The sequence below is a fragment of the Chiloscyllium plagiosum genome, chromosome 7, assembly GCF_004010195.1.
Source record: "Chiloscyllium plagiosum isolate BGI_BamShark_2017 chromosome 7, ASM401019v2, whole genome shotgun sequence".
Classification (NCBI taxonomy): Eukaryota; Metazoa; Chordata; class Chondrichthyes; order Orectolobiformes; family Hemiscylliidae; genus Chiloscyllium; species Chiloscyllium plagiosum.
In genome coordinates, this window is record NC_057716.1 from 24,211,442 (window position 1) to 24,234,372 (window position 22,931).

Consider the following 22,931-nt stretch of genomic DNA (forward strand, 5'->3'; position numbering starts at 1 on the left):
CAGCAGTCATGTACCCCCCCAAACTGGGCAGATTACTGAAACACTTTCCCGACAGTAGCCATTTAGAGATTCAAATCCCGAGAAAGTACATCCCATCTCTCAGCTCTTGAGGATAATACTTCACTGATTTCTGACTGTTTCGTTCCTGTGGAGCATGGGGACAATTCAATGAGTCCTTTCCAACTCCACTGACAGGACTGCTTTACAAATCTGACAGCCTAAATCTTCTCAGTTCTAATGGCCTGCAGATTTCTGACCAAACTCTCCTGGTTTGCAAGTTTGACAGCTACCCATTTGCTGTGGTAAATGTATTTTATCTGACCTGTTTTATATTCCCGCAAGGAGAATATAAACTAGCTAAACTAGCTTCTGACCTCAGTCACGGCTCTTCCAAACCACCTTAAAAATTATCAGTCTCTGGTTTTTTTAAAAATAAAAATCAGCCCTCGATTATTCTGACCTGAAAATAAGCCTTCGATGTTAACCACCTCTTGTAAACCACCAACATATAAGCAAGTGTTCAGCAATACTCCAGATGGGTCTACATATATTTGCTGCCTGAGACAGAGTCAGTGTTTCAAATCCAATACAGTCAGACTTTTCTTCAGAACGTAACTCTGTTTCTCTCTCCACAGTAACAGCCAGTCTTGTTGAGTTTCTCCAGCATTCTCTGTCTTTGTTCCAGAAGGTTGCATTTCACAGCTTCCCTTTTCGTTGCTTCGTCTCCAGCACGACAGAAAACGCCGTGGAAATATGTAAAAGATGTGGGAGAGGCATGACGTTCCCAGAATTGTACAAGGTAAGAGATCAGTTATGCACACAGACCCACAAATCTGTGGTGTGGCAGGCTGCAGGAGGTTCCATGTGTTAATGGTGAATGGTGACAATTAAGTTCAGCACTTCAGTACCTGGCCAGAGAGGAATTCGTGAGCTCATACAGCATGGTCAACTCATCCATGCCAACCAAGCTTTCCCAACTAAACAGTCCCACTTGCCTGCATTTGGCCAATATCCTGCTAAACCTTTCCTATTTGTTACCTGTTCAAAGGTCTTTTCAAATGTACCTGTACTTACCACTTCCTCTGGCAGCTCATTCCACATACGAATCACTGTGTGAAATGTTACCCCTCTAGTTCCTTTCAAATTTTTCTCCCCCCTCCTTAAAAATATGTCCCTAGCTTTGAACTCCCCAAAATCTAGGAAAAAGACCTTTGCTATTCACCTTATCTATGCCACTCATGATTTTATAAACCTCTACGAAGGTCACCCCCTCAACCTCCTACACTCCAGTGAAAAATGTCCCATCCTATCCAGCCTCTCCTTATAACTCAAACCCTCCATTCTCTGCAACATCCTGGATGCCTTCTTAACCACCCTGTCTACTTGCAAAAGAACGTTCAAAGAACCATGTACCTGAAACCTTAGGTCTGTCTGTTAGACAACACTACCCAGGACCCCGCCATTACTTGTGTAAGTCCTGCCCATGTTTGTTTTACCAAAATGCAATACCCTGCATTTACCCAAATTAAACTCCTTCTCTGCCACTCAGCCCATTGGCCTAATTAAATCAAGATCCCGTTGTAGTCTTAGATAACTCTCTTCACTGCTGTCTATACCTTTATCATCAATTTTGGTGTCATCGGCAAACTTACAAACCATGCCTCCTAAATGCTCATCCAAATCATTTCTATAAGTGACAACAGTGGACCCAGCACCAATCCCTGCAGAGCACTGCTGGTCACAGTCCTCGAATCCAAAAAACAACCCTCCACCACCATCCTCTTTCTCCTACCATCAAGCCAATTTTGCATCCAATTGGTAAGCTCTCCCTTAATCCTATGTGATGAAACTTTACTAATCAGTCTACCAGGCAGAACCTCGTCAAAGGCTTTACTAAAGTTTATGTAGATATTTGCGGCTCTATCCTGATCATTCATTTTGGCTATGTCCTCAAAAAACTCAAATCAATTTTGTGAGCTATGATTTCTCACGCTCAAAGCCTTGCTAACTATCCCTGATCAGTTCTTGCCTCTCCAAATGCTTTTAAATCCTATCTCTCAGAATCCCTCCAATAACTTACCAGCACTGAGGTCAGACTCACGGGTCTGTGGTTCCCACGGCTTCTCCTTACAGACTTTCTTAAATAAAAGGCATAACATTAGCCATCCTCTAGTCCCCCAGCACCTCACTTGTGGCTGTAGATGATACAAATGTCTCTGCTGGGGGCCCCGTAATTTCTTGCCTAACTTCCCATAACATAAACTTTATCAGGTCCCGGAGACCTATCCACCTTCGTAATTTTTGAGACCCCCTGTACCACCTCTTCTGTAATGTGGACTCTTTTCAAGACATCAATATTTATTTTTCCCGAGCTCCCTAGCTTCCATGCCTTTCTCCACAGTAAATACTAGCATGAAATATTCATTTAGTGTCTCTCCCCTTTCCTGTGGTTCCACATAGAGATGACCTCGTTGATCCTTAAGGGGCTGTATTGTCTCCCTAGTTACTGTTTTGTTTTTAATGTACTTGAAGAATCTGTTTGGATTGTCCATAACCTTACCTGTCAAGGAGATCTCTTATCCCCCTTTTGCCCTCCTGATTTCCCTCACGATATGCCCCTACACCTCTTATACTCTTTAAAAATTCTCAAAATTTGAATGAGGAAAATCAGAAAAAAATACAAGATAACCAACATTAGCAAGAGAACAATATGATAAGACTGTGCCACCCAGTTAAAAAGAGACAGGGTTTTATTTTTCCAAGTGTCACAAGATTTGGAACTCTCCTGGAAAAGTGATGGGAGCAGAGTTGTTAAATATTTTTAGGACAGAGGTGGATAGGTGCTCTAGTACTTGTCTTAAATAAACAGAATGATGGCAATATTTGTCTTAATATCCCTGTAAAAATGTCTAATCAGTCAAGCCCAGGTTATTTGGAAGTGTTGCTGAGACTGAGGTCAAAATGGAGCTTCACTTTTTGAGTTCAGGCCCTCTGTGCGTTACATTGATGAAACATGGTCAGTTTGAACCGATGTTTTAAGTCAGCAGATACACAACAATGTTCATTTTACACAGAAAGGGGAAGCAATCGTCATTGCACCAGGATATGAGTTATCACGTACTAAAAGTAACATTGCTGTCCACCTGTGTGATGAATTCTTCAATCGGATTCAATCTCCGAAGCCACTTGTTTCAAGGTAACCTCACTATAAATTATTGAACTTCTTATTGTGGAAGGAGATGGGGAGAAAGAGAGTAAGTTGTGGGGTTTGATTTGTAACATGCATTGAAAAATATATGCAAACTGTTGTGCTGCGAAATAGCTCAATCTAGGCTATCTTCAAACAACTGCATCTCTTAAGCAATTCATTTCCTACAGCTTGCTTTGCCTTGTGGTATTTAGCCTGTTCTAGTCTCCTGTACTGTACTCCTTGCTGTACCTGTCGCGGTCTCCCTGTTCCTACTCCTTGCTTTACCTGTCACAGTCTCTCTGTACTGTACACCTTGCTGTACCTGTCCTGGTCTCCCTGTACTGTACACCTTGCTGTACATATCCCAGACTCCCTGTACTGTACACCTTGTTGTACCTGTCCCAGTCTCCCTGTACTGTACACCTTACTGTACCTGTCCCAGTCTCCCTTTGTTTGCTTTATGTTTCCATCTCCATTTGCTTGCTATATCTGTCTAAGCTCTGCACTTGCACTTACTAATTATTGGAGTTCAATTCATACGATGTGTTAACTTGCCCTGTCTTAAGCAGGCTATGTTTCATTCATCGTGTTTTAAATGATGGTCTTTAAGGTTCTGTGAAGAGGATCCAGAGTGTCTCTGGTTTCTGTAGCTGGTGGTTTGATGTTATTTCCATTGCAGAATCTCGATATTGCAGAGGATTAGAGTTTATAACTAGTACTCTAGATTTACTTTCCACCATTAATTCTTTGTTTTTGAATTAACTTTTCAGGCCTCCATCTGAAAGCCAGACGTGAGTGTTTGTATGGAGAACAACTCTGACTCAACAAATTAAATTCCGTTAATCAATCTCCTCTTCCACCAGATTCTGAAATTATTTTAAAAAGATGTCTATAGTTTTGGGTATGAAATTGACTTGTGAGTCAAAGGCTGATAAGGAGGAGGGAATAAATATTTTTCTCACTGGACAGAAGAATGCAATGGGTTTCCCAAGGATTGGTATTAATACAAATGCTTTGCTTATATATACAGAAAGCAAGATAATTTAGAGTACAGTTTCAAAATTCCTGAATAATTCAGAACATCACAGTACAGGAATTAAGTTGTAATAGTAGTGGATATCAGGAGGACATAGAGAGATTGATGACCTGGGCAATAAATGGCAAATGCCAATATATGTGTGTAACTAGAGCAGTGATATAGAATCACAGGATCCATACAGAGAGGGAAAAGACCATTCAGCCCATTGAATCCACACCGACCCTCCAAAGCGCATCTCACCCAGATCCATTCCCCTACCTTATACCCATGCATTTCTCACAGCTAATCCACCCAACCTACACATCCCTGGATACTATGGGACAACTTATCATGGCCAGTTCACTTAACCTGCACATTTTTGGACTGTGGGAAGGAACCAGAGAACCTGGAGGAAACCCACACAAACACGGGGAGAATGTGCAAACTCCACACATACAGTTGCCTGAGGCAAGAATCGAACCTGGGCCCCTGACACTGACAGGGAGCAGTACTAGCCACTGTACCATTAAGAAGAGCAGTATAATCAAACTGCTCCTATTTTCAGAGGAATGTAGGAATAGAGGCTCCTGGGATTGGGATGGGGACTGCTGTGTATTCCCAAATCTTTGACAGTGGCAGACCACATGATTACAAAAGCACACAGATCACTAAGTGTTTTAAAGGGCTTTTAAGAATAAAAACAAGGAAGTCACACTAAACTTAAATAAGCGTCTGATGGATCTCAGCCCAGTTGTGGTCCTGGCACATTAGGAAGCATGTCATGGATTTGGAGAGTTAAGAGTTTTTTCCCCTCTGGCAAGTGGATCAGACTGTTCAGATATAAAATAATTTGCAAAGAATTAGTGGAGAAACAAGAAGAAACTTCCTGACAGAGTTAATAAGATCTGGAATGCAAGAGCTGAAATGGATATAGAAACAGACTCCACAGGAATGTTTGAAAGGTAACTAGTTAAGTACCTGGAGAAGGCTAATTTGATAATTTATAAAGAAGCTGGAGTGAGCAACTAAGTTGGCTAGCTCTTTCAAAATGTCATTCTAGTTATGATGAATTGAATGACCTCCTTACGACTCACAAAGCGATCAACAATTCAACTACTCCAATGATAGCCAGTTCGACCTCACCATCCTTTCTGTCGATCTCTCCCCTTTCTCTGGGTTAGCTAACATCCAGCCCTCCATGCCAACTTAACTACCTAGGCCCTGAATTCTTGAATTCCTTCTTTCAACCTCTAGCCTCATCTCCTAATTTTAAGACAGTCTTTAACTCCTTCCTATTTGACCGAACCATCCCAAGATCTCCTTCTACTGCTCAGTTTATTTTTTGAACCTGATTCTGCAGCTATGAAACATCTCGAGTTGTTTTACTACTGGAAGAGAGTTATACCACAATGAGATTCTATTAACAATTGGTAAAGAACAAGCCAACTTTGCTTCCAGCAATGAGTTGAGGCCCATTTCAGCTGCACTCAGCTTCCTCAGTGTAGACCAAGGACTAAATGATGCCCGAGCCAACTTGTTGCATTGTTTCTCTCTCTCTTTCTCTCAGGTTTTCATTCACTTCATGCCCTGAGCCATTGACCTCCAACAGGTCAATTAGTCCACATTTTCTTGGCACTACACTGTGTACATTGTGGTCAAAGTGGGATCCACCTGAACAGTGCCTTAATGTGGTTGAGGGCTTTTGTCCCTCTCTTATGTGTAGCTCAGATTCTACTTGGACCTAAAATTTCTGATTAAACTGCCTTGAAATCCGCAGCCTTGATTAAATATACGAATCTTGTACTTTCCAGGGAGCAGCTGGTCACCGACCTGCAGACGCAGATCACCGAGCTGGTGAACTTACTGGAACAGGAAAGTCTCAAGCAAATGAGCATTGTAAAGAGGGTGAGTTAAAGAGGCCCTCCACCTCGATGTGAACATAAGGACCAGACTCCGCTGTGCCTCAGTTCAGAGGCAAGGATGGCAGTGCTGAAGCATGAAATACTCACCATGTTATACAGACTCTATGGACTGTAATGTAATTGTTTAAAGGGATTTTGTCAATTGGTAAAAGTAAGAGTCAGTCTTTTCTAGAGAAGGGATAAGAGCCAGATCCACTTAACTATGGATCGACGAGCGTTTGACCCACTTCCGATTTAGGATTTCCATTTCCATATTCTGGGCAGTCCTAGGAAGTAGAGGATAGATCTCCACATTTGAATGCTTGTTTGACATGGAGTGGGATAATTTCTTGTGGGCAAAGGCTCTCATAACATGGATTGGGAATCCTCAATCCATACGGGGCTAATTACTCTCTGTCGACAAAGTAATTTTAGCTAAAGTCTGCAAAGGACCATGGGCATTTCTCTCCAAGCTGGAGGAGTACCACTCCACATCAGGCATGGAACAAGGAGAGGAAGCCAGCCTCCATGAGCTGCCACAGCCAGTTTGAGAATTGGACCTGCTCGTGGCATCATTCTGTATTACAATCTAGTCATCTAGCCAACATAGCTAATTGACACATGGAAGGTCAATCACAGTGTAGCTTGTCAGACTATTAACCAGTCTGTAAATCCTTCCACTGCTTCATTCTCCTCTTCAGGTGTGTGGAGGTATGGAAATTAAGTATTACTTAACAGTATCTCCGCTGTTAACTCTACCAAGGTGTCATAATGAAGGATAATCTGTTGCAATTATTTGATACCCATTTGCCATCCTGATCAAATTGGTACAAAATCTGAGAGAAACACAATGGTTAGAACATGAAATTCACTACCACAGACTGAGGCGAACAGCAATGATACCTGTAAGGGAAGCTAAGTATGTACACAAGGGTAAAAGGAACACATGGTTACCTCTCCAGTCTGGAAACCTATTGTTCAGAAGCACTAGTTGCCAGTGTATGTTTTGAGCAGCCACTTTCTTTTATGCCCTTCCAACCATTTGTGAAATAAAGCAACACATGAAATCTTCTGTTGCCCCAATATCATGTGGGCATTAGTGAATGACGAATTCAATTCTGGAAAGCCAAAAATTCCAAATTCCAGTTGATTGGTCCCAAAGACTCCAAACTGGAGATGTTACAGCCTATAAGGATATGCTGATAATCATCTGTATTACCATCATTCAATTTGCCTCCATCAACACCCTGGAAAACACTATTGATTGGAAACCTAACCAAGCTAATCCCGTAAATATTGTACCTGTATGAACAGGTCAAATACTGTGTATTCTGTGGTAAGTACCTCACTCCCTGCCAAAGCCTTTTCACCATCTACAAAGTCTCAAGCATAAGAGAATACTTTCCATCTTTCTCACTGAGCACTAAACACAAAAAGAAGCTTGGCACATTCTAAGACACAGCAGCTCAAGAGATTGGCATCACCTCCATCATTGGCACACCATGGCTGGGTACATACCAGCTACCAAATAAACCTGAGCAACTCAACAGAACCGTCCAAACCCATGATCTCTACCACCAATAAGAATAAGGCCAGTGGGCAACATTTTAGCACCATCATCTGGAAGTTCCCTTCAAGTGACACACCACAATGACCTGGACTACGTGATCATTTCTTCATTGTCACAGGGTCAAACTTATCCGCACAGATTACATGGTCTAAGGATGCATTGACAGGGTGGGATGATGTTGGGTTGGGGAACTGGCCTGCAGTATAAATCTCAGCATAGGCCAGTCAGGCTGAATGGGCTGTTTATGTGCTGAAAATTGTATATAATGAACATCAGCATATAATTCATGTTGGATTGGTACTGAAGCAGTTAAGCTTCCAGTACACTGAAACATAGTTACTTACTGCAGAATGTACATCAAAACCCATCTGTGGAGTTAAATGATTTCTATGGGTCACGTATGTGCTACATGACTTGGTAGCAGCACTATAGTCCGGGTCCTCACCCATTTGACCATCCCCTGGCCCTGATTGGAATAGCATATGTGAGTAAAGACAATATCAGACCAAGGGAGGTGACACCAGCCATTTTAGGAGAGTAAGTGAACTGGTGGGTTAGAACTCAGGAAAGAACAAACAGCCTAGTCTTTTCTACAGAAAGCTGACTGAATAGAGACCTTTAGAATTATGCAGGAGTTTGGTTTAATTAACCTGTGCAGATGTGTTATAACACACCTCTGAAACAGTGGAACTTGAGCCCAGAGGCAGGGAGAAGTTTGGTAGAGCACATATAGAAATGTTTCCAGATGTGCGAAATCCGTAGTAGGTGGCAATAAATTTAATACTTAACAATCAACTCCAATAAAGAACTCAGTTGGTAGTTGAAATGTGGGACTCAGGAGTAGTGCAGGTGAATAGCAAAATTTCCTGTAAAGGGAAACTAGATCAACAGGTGAAGGAGAAATGAACTGAAAAAAGTGCTAACAGGCTGTGATGAAGTAGATGCAGATGGAACTTTACATGGAACAGAAACAGTGGAATAGACCTGATCAGCTGAGTGGTCTGTACGTTCATTGTAATTCCATATCACTTTGAATCCCTATTTTCCCATATAACTCAATTTGTTCCTACCCAGAGAGTCATTTAGATTTATTCCAAAAGCCATCTCTCAAATTTTTCTTGCTGTAATTAATCAAAAATGAATATGAAACCACTTGTTGAAGCATTGTGTAGCGTGCTGCGTGAATGCGGGAGAAACATGAAGTATTCAACAAGTTAATGCATATTCAGTTTCAGGCCGAGAATAAAGAAGCCAGCTTGATGATGCAGAAAAAACACGAGGAGGATTTGAGGTAAGACCATTAACTGCATACAGTGAGGTTGTGATGCTGATTTTAAACATGCTTCAGCAATGCAATCAAGACTTACAGTTGTGTAGTTATACCGTATATGGGAAATAGGAAATAGAACATAACAGCGCAGTACAACATGAGAGCCCTTCAGCTCTCAAAGTTGCACTGCCCTGTGAAACCAATCTGAAGCCCATCTAACGTATACTATTCCATTCTCATCTATATGCCTATCCAATGACCATTTAAATGCCTGCAAAGTTGGTGAGTCTACAACTGTTGCAGGCACTGCATTCCACGTCCCTACTACTCTGAGTAAAGAAACTACCTTTGACATCTGTCCTATATCTTTCAACCCTCAATTTGAAGCTATGCCCCCTCATGCTAGCCACCACCATCCTAGGAAAATGGCTCTCACTGTCCACCCGATCTAACCCTCTGATGACCTTATATGTCTCAATTAAGTTACCTCTCAATCTTCTTCTCTTGCGTTATATCTAACCTAGAAGCATTAAGGTTGAAATAAAAGGTGATTTGGCTGGTCCATTATTCAGTGAGATCTGTGCTGCATTTACTGGATTGTCCACTCCACTGCATACACTCTTGAAGACGACTGAATAATGGTGGCAGAAGCTGGAGTTGTCTTTCTAGGCTGAAGTGTGACTTGCCTTGGTGAATTGGGACAATCCCAGCAAGCAAAACACATCCAGGTTTCTGACTCAGTGGTGGGGAGATGGGTAGAAAGGAGTCAATTCTTCCTAATGCAGGTTTACTTTAATTTCAGAAAGATTTTGGAGATGCATGCTCTCGAAATCGAGGAGATGCAGAACAACTTTGCTGAGATCCTGGAGGCAGAGACAGGGAAAGCAAAGAAGAAATATCGTACGTCCAATCCAACAATACAGGAGTGGATCCATTTAGAATCCCTTCAATTCTGGTCTTTAAATCTCTTTCAAAGTTAATGAAAAATACATATGGACAAATTAGCCTTAATCATAAAAAGGGTGTTGTTGATCCTAATTTGAAACCCCGTCCTCTGGTAATTTTATTTGCTCTTTTAGTTTTCGTCAGTTGTATTTCAGAATGTCATGTGCTCCTACTTGGATGACTGAGCTTTCCATTAGAGTTTCTTGGTAGGATTTGAGTGTACTCTGTGTGGATTGAGGGATATAGTATCACTGATTGTTCCTCACTGTTGACTCCAGCTCTGCAATTAAGCCTGCCTCCTTAGCAGGGCAGTACAGTTTCTATTTATGCCACAAAGTGTTTGTATGCATTTTCGTGAGAAGCTTTAGTTAACACCCTCGACCATCCACATTACTGTGTGATATTATCATGAGTAAAGTCATGATATGAAATAAAAAAACACATTGCAGTGGAATTTGTTCATTAATTCAGTTAGTCATTGCCTCATGGCTATGCTTTCTGTATCTGTTTTATGGTACATGGAAGAACCAGTACTGGACTGGCCTATGGTTCATTCCAGAACTAGACTGATTTGCTCTGTGACCTCGAGTGAAAGAAGATCTTCTCTCCTTTTGTTCCGTAGATGAGCTGAAGGATCAGTTTCAAAGTTTACAGGCTGCATTTATATCCTTTAAGGTAAACTGTTAAGTTCTGTTAACATGTATTAACAAATAATAATATGCTGTAAGCATGGTCCTTTCATATGTCCATGACAAGTCGGGAGCTGATATGCAGACAATCTCTATAGCTCCAGCTGCAGTACAAACACTTTATGCACATTACCAAAAAATGTCTCGACTAAATTGTGGATTAAGACCTCAAACCCCAAAAATGAGGAAGTTATTGCTTGGTTCCAGCGACTTGCATTTGCTATAAATTAATAAATAACATACAATATTTAAATTGATATAGAGTCCTCCCATGTTAAAATGTCTCTGTGCTGAGGGCAACCAATTACCTTTGGAGTGCAGTATAAGGACTAGGAGCAGGAGTGAATCATTCATTATATATCTAAGTATAGCTTCCTTGCCAACTCACGATAGCAACATTTTTTCCTAACGTTGCACTCACCGTCCACATGTCCCCTGCCTGCTTCTTCCCATGAAACAAATAACACAGCCCCTTTGAAGAAGGAAAAGTTTTGAGATGGAGTAGGGCTGAAGTTCTAATGCAGCCTTTTTCTCTCTCACACAAGCCCTAGGAAGGTGACTTAAATCTTGGCTTAATAACCTTCAAATTCCTGCATGATCCCTCTACTATCTAATACTAAGCATCCTGCAGTTTTCACTTCTCTCCATGTTGGAGTCCTCCTCCTTTCACTGCCACTGTCCTGTTTAGTTCCCTCCAACATCAGCACTTTAATGCTTGTTTCCTCTAATGTGCTTTGCATTTTCCAACCAACTTTCCCCTTTTGTTTAGTATCCACTATTCTGCAATTTTCAATATAAAGTGCTAAATGATGTGCCACCACATATAAAGTGGCATAGAGCTGCAAGTTAGTGCTAAATTGCTTATTTCACTAAGTATCAGTATTCTACATCACCACTTACTAAATCATTTCAACAGAATATGAATGGGAGGAACAAGTCATACCAATAATTGAAATATTTCCCTTTTATGGGTGAGGTCTACATGTATAGTGATCATTGTGTGGAACAGTCTTTGGGCCAGAGGGTCTCTGCCTGTTAAATTTATGCTGCCACCATCATACTTAAAAAAAACAAGTTTTTAGGTGATAGCAGCTAATCCACTGTATATTAACACATTAAACTGAGACAACATAAGGCCAGAAATGGGAAGGTTTGCTGATGATCACAGTGTTCAGCTCCATTCACAATTCCTCAGATACTGAGGAAGCAGACCATACCCATATGCAGAAAGACCTGGACAATATCTAACTTTAGAATTATAAATAAGAAAGTGCCATGCAATTATTATCTTCTATTGAGTGGCACCACCATTATTTAATTTCCTATCATCAATAATCCTGCTAGCTATCATATACTAGAAACAGCCAGAACCCAGTCACATATAATCTGTTTTGTGCGCTAATCAAAAATTACAGCAAGTAACTCATCTTCTGTCTCCCAAAACTGTTACAATATGCAATGAACCCCTCTGTTAAATAAACCAAACACCTAGAAAAGCTCACCTTGCCTCATAACTTGTTAAAATATGAGTGACAGAGAACTCCAAATTCCACTATTTAAAGAAAATAATATCAATGTATTCTTTAACTCTAAAAATGAACTTTGAACAACATTTCACAACTCTAAGCCACCCTTTCTCTTACTGCTTATTATCTGCCTCCAACTCTATAATAATATGCTGTTCCAATAAAACACTTATTAAAATTACATCAACTTAATTTCAAAACCATACAGTAGTTGTCATCTCCAGTGTCTGTCTTCTTCTGGCTGAAGATCTCCCTGGGTCATTGTCCTGCTTTGTACTGTGAATATGTTTCATACGAAAAGGTACCTTTGGTAGAGTTTGTTTCAAATGGCAGTTACTCTGTCTGACTTTCAAAATGACTGCCTTTTTTATACCCCAACATTGGATTATCTCATTGGTTCAATGTTGGCAAAAACAACAAATTCAAACTTGATTGGTTTTAGTATCCTGGGGCATAATTTAAACTGACTGGTTAAATTCAAATTGTCAAAACTGCAACAAACACAAGTAACTATTTCATAGCCAAATGTTACATATTTTCAATTTTCCAGTGCACTCAGGTGCTTGTAAGCTCTGAGTGCAAAATAGCATTGACTCTCAAAGGTACAGTACACATCTTCAACTTCATAACAAAACATTTCCACCATCACAAAGGCCCAAGTCTCACATGCTAAAGGAATGCTTTCCACCTTCCAAGATGAGCGCAGCTCCAAAACTCAAAAGAAGCTTAGCACCTTCCAGAACACATTTCTTCACTGTCACAAAGCCTGAATCCTGGAATTCACTAGTTAACTGCATAGAAATTTAGAGCTTAGGAACTGCTCCACTATTCAATGAGGTCAGGTTGATCCAATTATGGTCTTAGTTACACTTTCTTGTCTGTGCTCCATTACCTCTAACACGTTTGCCTATCAAAACCACCCTTCAATATATTCAATAAACCAATATCCCCTGCTTTCTAGGGAACAGCATTCTTTTCAGAATGTACTTTCATATTGTGGAATCCAATTGTTCTAAACCATAAGATTGCAACACCTTCAAGCACAATTAGAAAAGGCAAGCTTTGTCATTGATCATATTAATTAATAATTTTTAAGAAAAGCCCATTCAGCCTCTCAAGCCCATTCCTTGATTCACTAACAGCACTTAAATCATACAATTGTTGTAAAAACCCATCTGGCTCACTAATGTCCTTCAGGGAAGGAAACTGCCATCCTTGCCTGGTCTGGCTCACATTTGATTGCAGACCCATAGCAATGTGGTTGACTTGTAATTGCCCTCTGGACAATTAAGGATAGACATTAAATGTTGCTCTAGTCAGTGATGCCCACATCCTATGAATGAATAACAAATTATTTCATATTACAAATGGAAATTAAACAAATAATACATAAGGTCTTTTCATACGGGGTGACTTTAAAATACCATACAAATACAATATAGTCTCTCCAAGTAAACAAGAATTCTTTTGTGACGTAGGAATCCATCACTGAAGAAATGAATGAAAGGTTAGCACAGAAGGAACGTGAACTCAAGGAGAAGCACAGCATGGAAATGAAAAGGGAACTGGCTTTACAGAGTAAGTGGCTCAACAAAAAACTCTTAACATATGGGTATTTTCCTTAAACCTATTCAGAGAATTTACTACACACATCCGGAGCAAGTGCTGCTCGAACGCAGCCCTCCTGGTCCAGAGTAGGGACACCCTTAAAAAGAGAACCCTTCACGATAACCTTAGTCCATGTAGGAATTGAACACACGTTGTTAGCCTCATGCTACATTGCAAACCAGCTGTTTAGCCAACTGAGCTAAACCAATATACCTGAGGAGTTGGGATGAAGGCAATGCTATGCTTGTTTTTGTTTTGAACATTGAAAGAAAGTGACAAGACAGACAGGAAATACTGGAAACACAATAGTTCTGCTAGTACCTCCTGGAGAGAAAAGAGAGACAGAAAGCAAAAAATAACCTAAAACTTAATTTTGACATTTTAAAAATCTCAAGCAATTAGTATCTTAAGGATTAAGAAACTGTGCTTTGACATTTTCCATTCTAGAATTGAGTGGCAGTAACTAACAGTGAAAATGTTGTTGCAAAGGTAGTTATAGAATCATAGAGATGTACAGCGCAGAACAGACCCTTCAGTCCAACATGTCCATGCCGACCAGATATCCTAAATTAACCTAGTCCCAGCAAGTTTTGAGAAGATTTGCATCTCAGGTTGAGGTTCTGGATGTAAGTTTCCCCGCTGAGCTAGAAGGTTTATTTTCAGACATTTCATCACCATACTAGGTAACATCATCAGTGAGCCTCCGGTGAAGCACTGGGTCGTATGGCCCGCTTTTTATTTATGTGTTCAGGTTTCCTTGGGTTGGCGATGCCATTTCCTATGGTAATGTCATTTCCTGTTCTTTTTTTTTCCCAGGGGCTGGTAATTGGTAAATAATCAATGCTTTGACCAATAAAGGAACACTTTCTGCACTATCCTAACTTCTTGAGACTCCACTTTCAAGGAACTATGAAAACAAAACTCTGAAAACAAATCTTCCAGCTCAGCGAGCAAACTTACATCTAAATCTAGTCCCATTTGCCAGCACTTGCCCCACATCCCTCTAAACCCTTCCTATTCATATACCCATCCAGTTGCCTTTTAAATGTTGTAATTGGACCAGCCTCCACCACTTACCTGGCAGCTCATTTCATACACGCACCACCCTGTGTGAAAAAGTTGACCCTTACGTCCCTTTTAAATCTTTCCCCTCACACCTTAAACCTATGCCCTCTATTTCTGGACTCCCCACCCCAGGGAAAAGACCACATCTATTTACCCTATCCATGTCCCTCATGATTTTATAAACCTCTACAAGGTCACCCCTCAGCCTCTGATGCTCCAGGGAAAACAGCCCCAGTCTATTCAGCCCCAAACCCTCCAACCCTGGCAACATCCTTGTAAACCTTTCTGAACCCTTTCAAGTTGCACAACATCCTTCCAGTAGGAGGGAGGGACCAGAATTGCGCACAATATTCCAAAGGTGGCCTAACCAATGTCCTGTACAGCCACAACATGACCCCCCCAACTCCTATAATCAATGCTCTGACCAATAAAGGAACACTTTCTTCACTATCCTATCTACTTGAGACTCCACTTTCAAGGAACTATGAACATTCCCCAGAATCTTACCATTAAGTGTATAGGTGTAAAATGCAGCACCTCACATTTAGAGATTACTTACAGTGTGGAAACAGGCCCTTTGGCCCAACAAGTCCACACCAACCATCCGAAGGGCAACCCACCCAGACCCATTCCCCTAAATTTATCCCTTCACCTAACACTACGGGCAATTTAGCATGGCCAATTCGCCTAACCTGCACATTTTTTTGGACTGTGGGAGGAAACCGGACCACCCGGAGGAAACCCGCGCAGACACGGAGAGAATGTGCAAACTCCACACAGTTAGTCGCCCGAGGTGGGAATTGAACCCGGGTCTCTGACGCTGTGAGGCAGCAGTGCTAACCACTGTGCCATCATGCCGCCCACCCAAATTAAACTCCATTTGCCACTCCTCGGCCCATTCGCCCATGTGATCAACATCCTGTCGTATTCTGAGGTAACATTTATTGCTGTCCACTACACCGCCAATTTTCGTGTCAACCGCAAACTTACTAACTGTACCTCCTATGTTCACAATCTAAATCATTTATGTAAATGACAAAAAACAGTGGTCCCAGCACTGACCCTTGTAGCACACTGCTGGTCACAGGCCTCCAGTCTGAAAGACAACCATTCACCACCACCTTCCACCTTCGAGGCAGTTCTGTATCCAAGTGGCTAGTTGTGATCTAACCTTGCTAACCAGTCTACTATGAGAAACTTATTCGAACGCCTTACTGAAGTCCTGTAGATAATATGCACCGCTCTGGCCTCCTCAATTATCTTTGTTACTTCTTCAAAAAAGTCAATCAAGTTAGTGAGACATGGTTTGCCATGCACAAAGCCATGCTGACTATCTCTCCTTGCCTACCTGAATCCTGAGAGACAGGATTTACAATAACAATGACAACTTTCTGTTATGTGTTTGGTTTGTATCGACTGAAGTACAGGAACCTCAAGCTGCTCAGCAATTTGCAGCTAGACAGTGAGATGTCATTTCCATGAAGTTAAAATGAGAGATGCACCTTGGATTTCCATGTTTTTAACCTTGATCTGCCCTTGTTTAATAATTTGCATTACTGAGCACCATTAACATCACCATTCTCTAGGCAGTAAACATAGAAACATAGAAAGTAGGAGCAGGAGGAGGCCATTCAGCCCTTCAAGCCTACTCCGCCATTCATCATGCTCATGGCTGCTTTCTCCCCATAACCTTTGATCCCATTCGCCCCCAAATACTATATCCAGCCGCCTCCTGCATATATTCAGTGTTTTGGCATCAATTATTCCCTATGGCAATGAATTCCACAGGCTCACCACTCTTTGGTGAAGAAATGTCTTCTCATCTTCATCCTAAATGGTCCAGCCCGAATCCTCAGACTGAGGGCCCTGGTTTTGCACACACCCAGAATTAGGAACACCCTCCCTGCATCTATCCTGTCTAGTCCTGTTAGAGTTTTATAAGTCTCTATGAGATTACCCCTCACTTGTCTGAATTCTAGCGAAAACAATCCTAACCTAGTCAATCTCTCCTCATACATCAATCCCGCCATCCCCAGAATCAGCCTGGTAAACCTTTGCTGCATTCCCTCAACAGCAAGAGCATCCTTCCTCAGAAAAGGAGACCAAAACTGCACATGATATTCTAGGTTTGGCCTCACCAAGGTCCTGGATAAGTGCAGCAAGACATCCCTGCTCCTGTACTAGAAACCCATTGCAATGAAGGCCAACATATCATTTGTTTTATTTATCGCCTGCATGCTTACTTTCACAGGCCAAAGTCTCATCCTTGTGCATCAACACAAAAAGAGTATCCTATCTTAGCCACTCTGCTGGAAATTGTTTAATCAACTTGTGTAGAAATGTTATGGCACGCCTCTGAATTAGGTGGGATTTGAACTTGGACAACCTAGCTCAGAGGTACGGGGAATACCACTGTGCCACAAAAGCCCATCCAGCCATGTGGCTGGGGAATCAAGGAAGTGAACAGGATCTAGATGTGCCTCTTTCAACTACTCACGTTATACATTAATGATCTGGATGAAGGAACTGAGCGCAGTATTGCTAGGTTTGCAGATGACACAAGCATATGTGGAGGGGTAGGCAATGCTGAACAAGTGGGGAGGCTGAAGAATGACTTGGGCAGGCTAGGAGACTGGGCAAAGAAATGGCAGATGGAATACAATGCGAAAATGTGTGAGGTTATACATTTTGATCGGAATAGAGGCATAGACTACAGAGGAACCTTGATTATCCTAATATTGGATTGTCTGGCAAGAACGCAAAGTCCCGATGCTTGGCTAAACTATGTAATCCGGTGTTCGATTATCTGGAATATGATTAACCGAATGAAACACTCCCCGCCTGTGTCCTTTGGATAATCGAGGTTCCTCTGTATTTTCTAAACTGAGAAAGGTTTTGGAAATCTGAAGCACAAAGGGACTTAGGAGTGCTGCTTCAGGATTCTCTTAAGATTAACCTGCAAGTGCAGTTGTCTTCCTAGCTGCCAAGTGAAATGTTAGTCTTCATTCTGAAAGGTCTAGAATACAAGAGCAGGGAGGTACTGCTAAGGCTGTATAAGGCTTTGGTCAGACCACATTTCGAATACCGTGAACAGTTTTAGATTAGATTCCCTACAGTATGGAAACAGGCCCTTCGGCCGAACAAGTCTACACTGACCCTCCAAAGAGTAACCCACCCACACCCTGTATTTACCCTTGACTAATGCACCTAAGACTATGGGCAATTTAGCATGGCCAATTCACCTAACCTGCACATCTTTAGACTGTGGGAGGAAACCGGAGCACCCAGAGGAAACCCACACAGACACGGGGAAAATGTGCAAATTCCATACAGACAGTTGCCCGAGGCAGGAATCGAACTCAGGTCCCTGGTGCTGTGAGGCAGCAGTGCTAATCACTGAGCCACTGTGCCGCCCCATATCCAAGAATGGATGTGCTGGCATTGGGAGAGGTTCAGAGAAGGCTCACAAGAATTTACCAGGGATGAAGGGCTTGTCATATCAAAAGCAGTTGAGATCTCTGGGTCTGTACTCGATGACGTTTAGCAGGATGAGGGGGGGTGGGGATCTAATTAAAATTTACAGAATAGTGAGAGACTTGAGTAGGAAGAAAATGGATATGTTTCTACTAGTAGGAGAGACTAAGACCAAAGGGCACAGACTCAAACCCTTTACAGCAGAGATGAGGAGGAATTTCTTCAACCAAAAGTGGTTAATCTGTGGAACTCATTGCCCTAGGGGGCTGTAGTTGTTGTGTCACTGAGTGTACTTAAGGCAGAGATAGACAGGTTCTTGATTGGTAAGGGGATCAAGGGTTATGGGCAGAGAGCGAGAGAAACATATCAGCCATGATTGAATGACAGAGAAGACTCTGTGGACAGAATGGCCCAATTCTGTTCCTATATCTTATGGTCTGAAATCTCCTATACCTTAGACCCTGAATAAATTGCCCCTTTGACATTGTCATGACTGTGCCACTGCATGAAAAAAAAAACTGCGAAAGGGCCCTGTACTTAATATAAATCACCCGCAATTTAGAGAATATGTTGGTTTGGATCTGCAACCATCTGAAATATAGGAAAATGTGCATGACGACAGGCTAACAACATTAACATCTCAAAGTAAAAAAGTAGGAAAAGTAGACAACACAAAGCAGTCGTTATACAGTGTAATATTCAACAATGACAGTCTTTGAATGAAAGGTCTATTCTGACCAACAGGGCACGCTCTGGAACGTAAATGTGATGACGAGAAGCAGTCAATAGTCGACAATTATGAAGAGCAGATTAACACCATTATTAGTAGGCACAAAGGGGAGATGGATGTGAGTAGAATTTCTAATACTGTGCCAACTAGGATAAGTGAAGCGTCACTTTTTGATTATTCTCCATGATTTGAAAATAAGAATTACTTTGAATGGTGGGGAGGGAATGTCTAAAGGTGTGATGTACTTGCATGAAAATGACTGGAGGGACCAGTAAATCCTTTCACAGCTGTTGGTACTACAGCTACAATATCCACAACATGCACTTATAATTTGTTTTAAAAATGAATGTGTTGAACATGGTACCTTCACACTTCTGAGGATTTGAGTCCAATCCTTCTGGTCTAGAGGCAAGGAAACTACCAGTATGCCAGAAGAGCCATAACTTACATTTATGAGACAACACCCCCCCCCCCAACAGAACAAAACAGCCCAAGGCGTTTCACTGTAATTTCTATCTCGCAAAATCTGATACCAAAACACATAATGGGAGAAGTGACCAAAAGTTTGGTCAAAAAGTTTAAGTTGCTTAAATTAACATTAAGGAGGAAAGACAGAGGCAAAGAGAGACTCAGAGGTTTCAGAAGGGAATTTCAGAGCTCGAAGCCACCAATGGTGGGTGGTGAAAATGAGGGATTTTCCAAGAGTCTGGAATTGCAAACCTTCTGCAGGCTTGTTAACATAGAGAGGTGAAAGGCCATTAGAGGATTGAAGGATCATAATCATAATTTAATCAAGCAAGGTCAATATGGTTCCACGAAAGGAAAATCATGTCTGACTACTTCATTAAAGTTTTTCGAGGAAGTCTCAGAGTGGATAAAGGGGAACGAGTAGATGTGTTGTACTTGGACTTCTAGAAGGTGTTTGACAAGATCTCACAAAAGGTCATGTCATAAGCTAACAGTCCACGGTGCTGGATGTAGTACATTGCTGTTGACTAATGGGCAGAAACCGCAAGTGAGCTTAAGGGGTCCATTTCCAGGTTGGTGACCTGTGACCAGCTGGTTCCACAGGGATGGGTGCTGAGACCACAACTGTTTACAATATATTAATGACTTGGAGGAAGGAAGTCAAATTTGCAGATAACACTAAAATAGGTGGAAAGGCAGATTGTGAGAGGGATACAAACAAATAACAGAGGGATAGTGATTGGTTAACTAAGTGAGCAAAAAGATGACAAATGGAGAATAATGCGGGAAATGTGAAGTTGTTCATTTTGGAAGGGAGATGAAATGAACACAATATTATTTAAATGGAGAAAAAGACTGCAGAAAGCTGTGACACAAAGGCACTTGTAGTATTTGCGACCAAAACACAGAAATCTAGCACACAGGTACACTCAGGAAGGTGAATGGAATGTTGTTCTTTATTTCAAGGAGGTTGGAGCATGAGTAGGGAAATCTGACTGCAACTATACAAGATTCTGGTGAGACCACATCTGCTGTACTGTGGGAAGTTTTAGTTGCCTTATCTAAGGAAACGTATCATTTCATTGGAGGTAGTTCAAAGAGGATTCACTGGAATCATCTCTGATATGGAGGGATTGTCTTATGAGCAAAGACTAAAGGTGCTGAGACTCTACTCAATGAAATTTAGAGGAAAGGAGAGGTGATCTCATTGTAAGTTGTAGATTCTTAAGGGACTTGACAGAGGAAATGCTGAGGGGATGTTTCCTCTCGTGGGTGGGTCTAGGTCTTTGGAACTTCCTGCTACAGGGAGATGTAGGAACAGAGTGCTTGTGTATATTTAAGGTGAGACAGACATGCTCTTGATCTGTAGGGAAATCAAGGTTACGGGAATAATACAGTAAAGTGGATGTGAGGAATGTCCAATCCAGCAGAGAAAAGAAATGGAAGTGGTCACTCTATTATTGACTTCTCATGCTGGCTGAGATAAAGTTTACATCAGGCCACTCTTGGAAGCTTGTTTCTATTGCTTTATATTAAAAGGGTTATCTCAACATCCTGATAATATGAAGTATGAGTGTGTTGCCAAGATTGTACTGTGTGACTTTGCACCCACAAAGAGATGAATTAATTTTTAAAAAAATTCTTCCTTGGTGCAAACTGCCTCTCCCCCTTACTTTTAATCTTCTCCCTTTATCACCTCAAGGCTTTTTGGAGTTAATATCCAGGCAGCGGAACATGAGAAACACTAGTCAGATTGCTTAATTGCAATGCTCATGACTGGATAACCTATCTCATAGCCAGCACATTATCCTTAAACCCCCATGAGAAACATATCCCTTTGATCATAATATTTCCTTTGCCCCCACCCAAAGAAATTGGGCTCAGCAGGATTTGTAATCTTTTCTCTGTCAAAGATTTATGGGTTTGAGATGGAATCCAGTGAATCCTTCTGTCCTGTGCTGTGAAGAAGGTCATTTGCCAGCCCCATCATTACCACAGGAGTGGTGACTGTTAATACAAATGGTAATGATTGCAACAGCTAATAAATGGATCATGTTATTTGAATGTGAGAGGTAACAGTAAGTTCAATTCTGCTAGAGCTCCATGCCCACTCTCCACCAGGGGTTGGGGTGGGGGGTCTCTGATCAACAATCAGAAAAAGGACCGCCTTGTTGATTGCTCCAAACCCCATCCCACTAGCACCACTTGGTTTTTCCTGACCACATTGATACTGAAGCTAAGATTATTGCTCCCTTCCTGCACTTGCAGACACGACTTGGACCATCTGACTCAACACAGACTTAGTGACTTCCTGTTTTAGATAACCCCGTACCATGAAGTTGTCATAGTCCCAGAAGAACATATGGCTGCTCTCTCATTAGATGTATGTTTGAGAGAGAGCGAGTGCGAGACAGCGAGCACGCGAGAGACAGACAGAGAGATAGAGCGCAAGCGCGAAACAGAGACCGCACACGAGAGAAAGAGAGTTTAACCAAAGCATCACCACGCCTCAGGTAAGGGTAAGAGGTTCAGAAGTTGGGACCTTCCCGGTGACCTTATGACTTCTCAAAATTTTAAAAACAGTTGCAACTAATTCTAATTGTTAAGTTTATCTCTACCTCAAAGTAGCCCAACAAAGTCTTCTTGATCCAACAAGATAATTGCAGCACTATATAAGTAATGGATACTTTTGACATGTTCCCATTAAATTAGCTGCAGTCCAGATTCAGATTTCCCAGTTTGCAAGATGCAGAAACAAAAGCTTTATTTTAGCAAATGGCCTACCTCAGATTGTGAGGTGGAATCTAATACTATGTCTCTGCTTTCTCAGAATGCTGCAGAGCAGTATAGTGCCATTATGGAAACGGTTGAGGAGCTGAGAAATGCAAAGCTACAGATCGAGGTATAAACGTGTTACACAAGAACAGACAACGATCACCTCTAACAAGCAAGTTATCTGCCCTGATCATCAAAATCAGCACAATCCCACCATTCACATGCTCACTGGGGAGGTGTCTTTTCTTTTTGTTTGGTGGTCGAGGGGAGGGGAAGGGTGGGGGCAACCAGGAGTCAAAGTGCTTTTTTTTGTTGAGGGGTCCCGATCAAATATTCTCCAAGGTCAACTTTGCAATTTTTAGGGGTTATCGTTTGGTTGTCAGTGGTGCCTTTTTCACTCTAACTACGTTATTAGGTGATGAAGTCACATGGTAAGATCACCTTCTGTAGTAATGCTGGATGACTGGAGGATGTGGACTCTCACAGAAGCAATATTAGGAGAATTCATTAACATCCTCACTAACCATTACCACTCCATTAAACATAAAGCCACAATTCATTGGTGAAGCAGCCATTTTCTACACGCTGCTGTATTTAAATTAGCACTCAGGCTTAGGTTAGCAACACGTGGTTTATCACAAAATAACTTGTACGAACTTCCACGGCAAAAAGCCATCACCCTAAAGATGCTTTCTGGAGACT

At 41.6% G+C, this 22,931-nt stretch overlaps 1 protein-coding gene across 1 annotated transcript in view; it reads left to right on the top strand.

The window, feature by feature from the left end:
• LOC122551414 (flagellum-associated coiled-coil domain-containing protein 1-like) overlaps window positions 1-22,931 on the top strand; it is a 36,508-nt gene that overhangs the window by 5,023 nt on the left and 8,554 nt on the right. Inside the window, exons 3-12 of the mRNA XM_043693268.1 lie at window positions 730-799; window positions 3,075-3,196; window positions 3,961-3,981; window positions 6,020-6,113; window positions 8,909-8,970; window positions 9,752-9,849; window positions 10,517-10,569; window positions 13,588-13,687; window positions 19,001-19,104; window positions 22,285-22,356. Coding sequence (XP_043549203.1) covers window positions 730-799; window positions 3,075-3,196; window positions 3,961-3,981; window positions 6,020-6,113; window positions 8,909-8,970; window positions 9,752-9,849; window positions 10,517-10,569; window positions 13,588-13,687; window positions 19,001-19,104; window positions 22,285-22,356 — 796 coding nt within the window. The remainder of the gene's footprint in view (window positions 1-729; window positions 800-3,074; window positions 3,197-3,960; window positions 3,982-6,019; window positions 6,114-8,908; window positions 8,971-9,751; window positions 9,850-10,516; window positions 10,570-13,587; window positions 13,688-19,000; window positions 19,105-22,284; window positions 22,357-22,931) is intronic.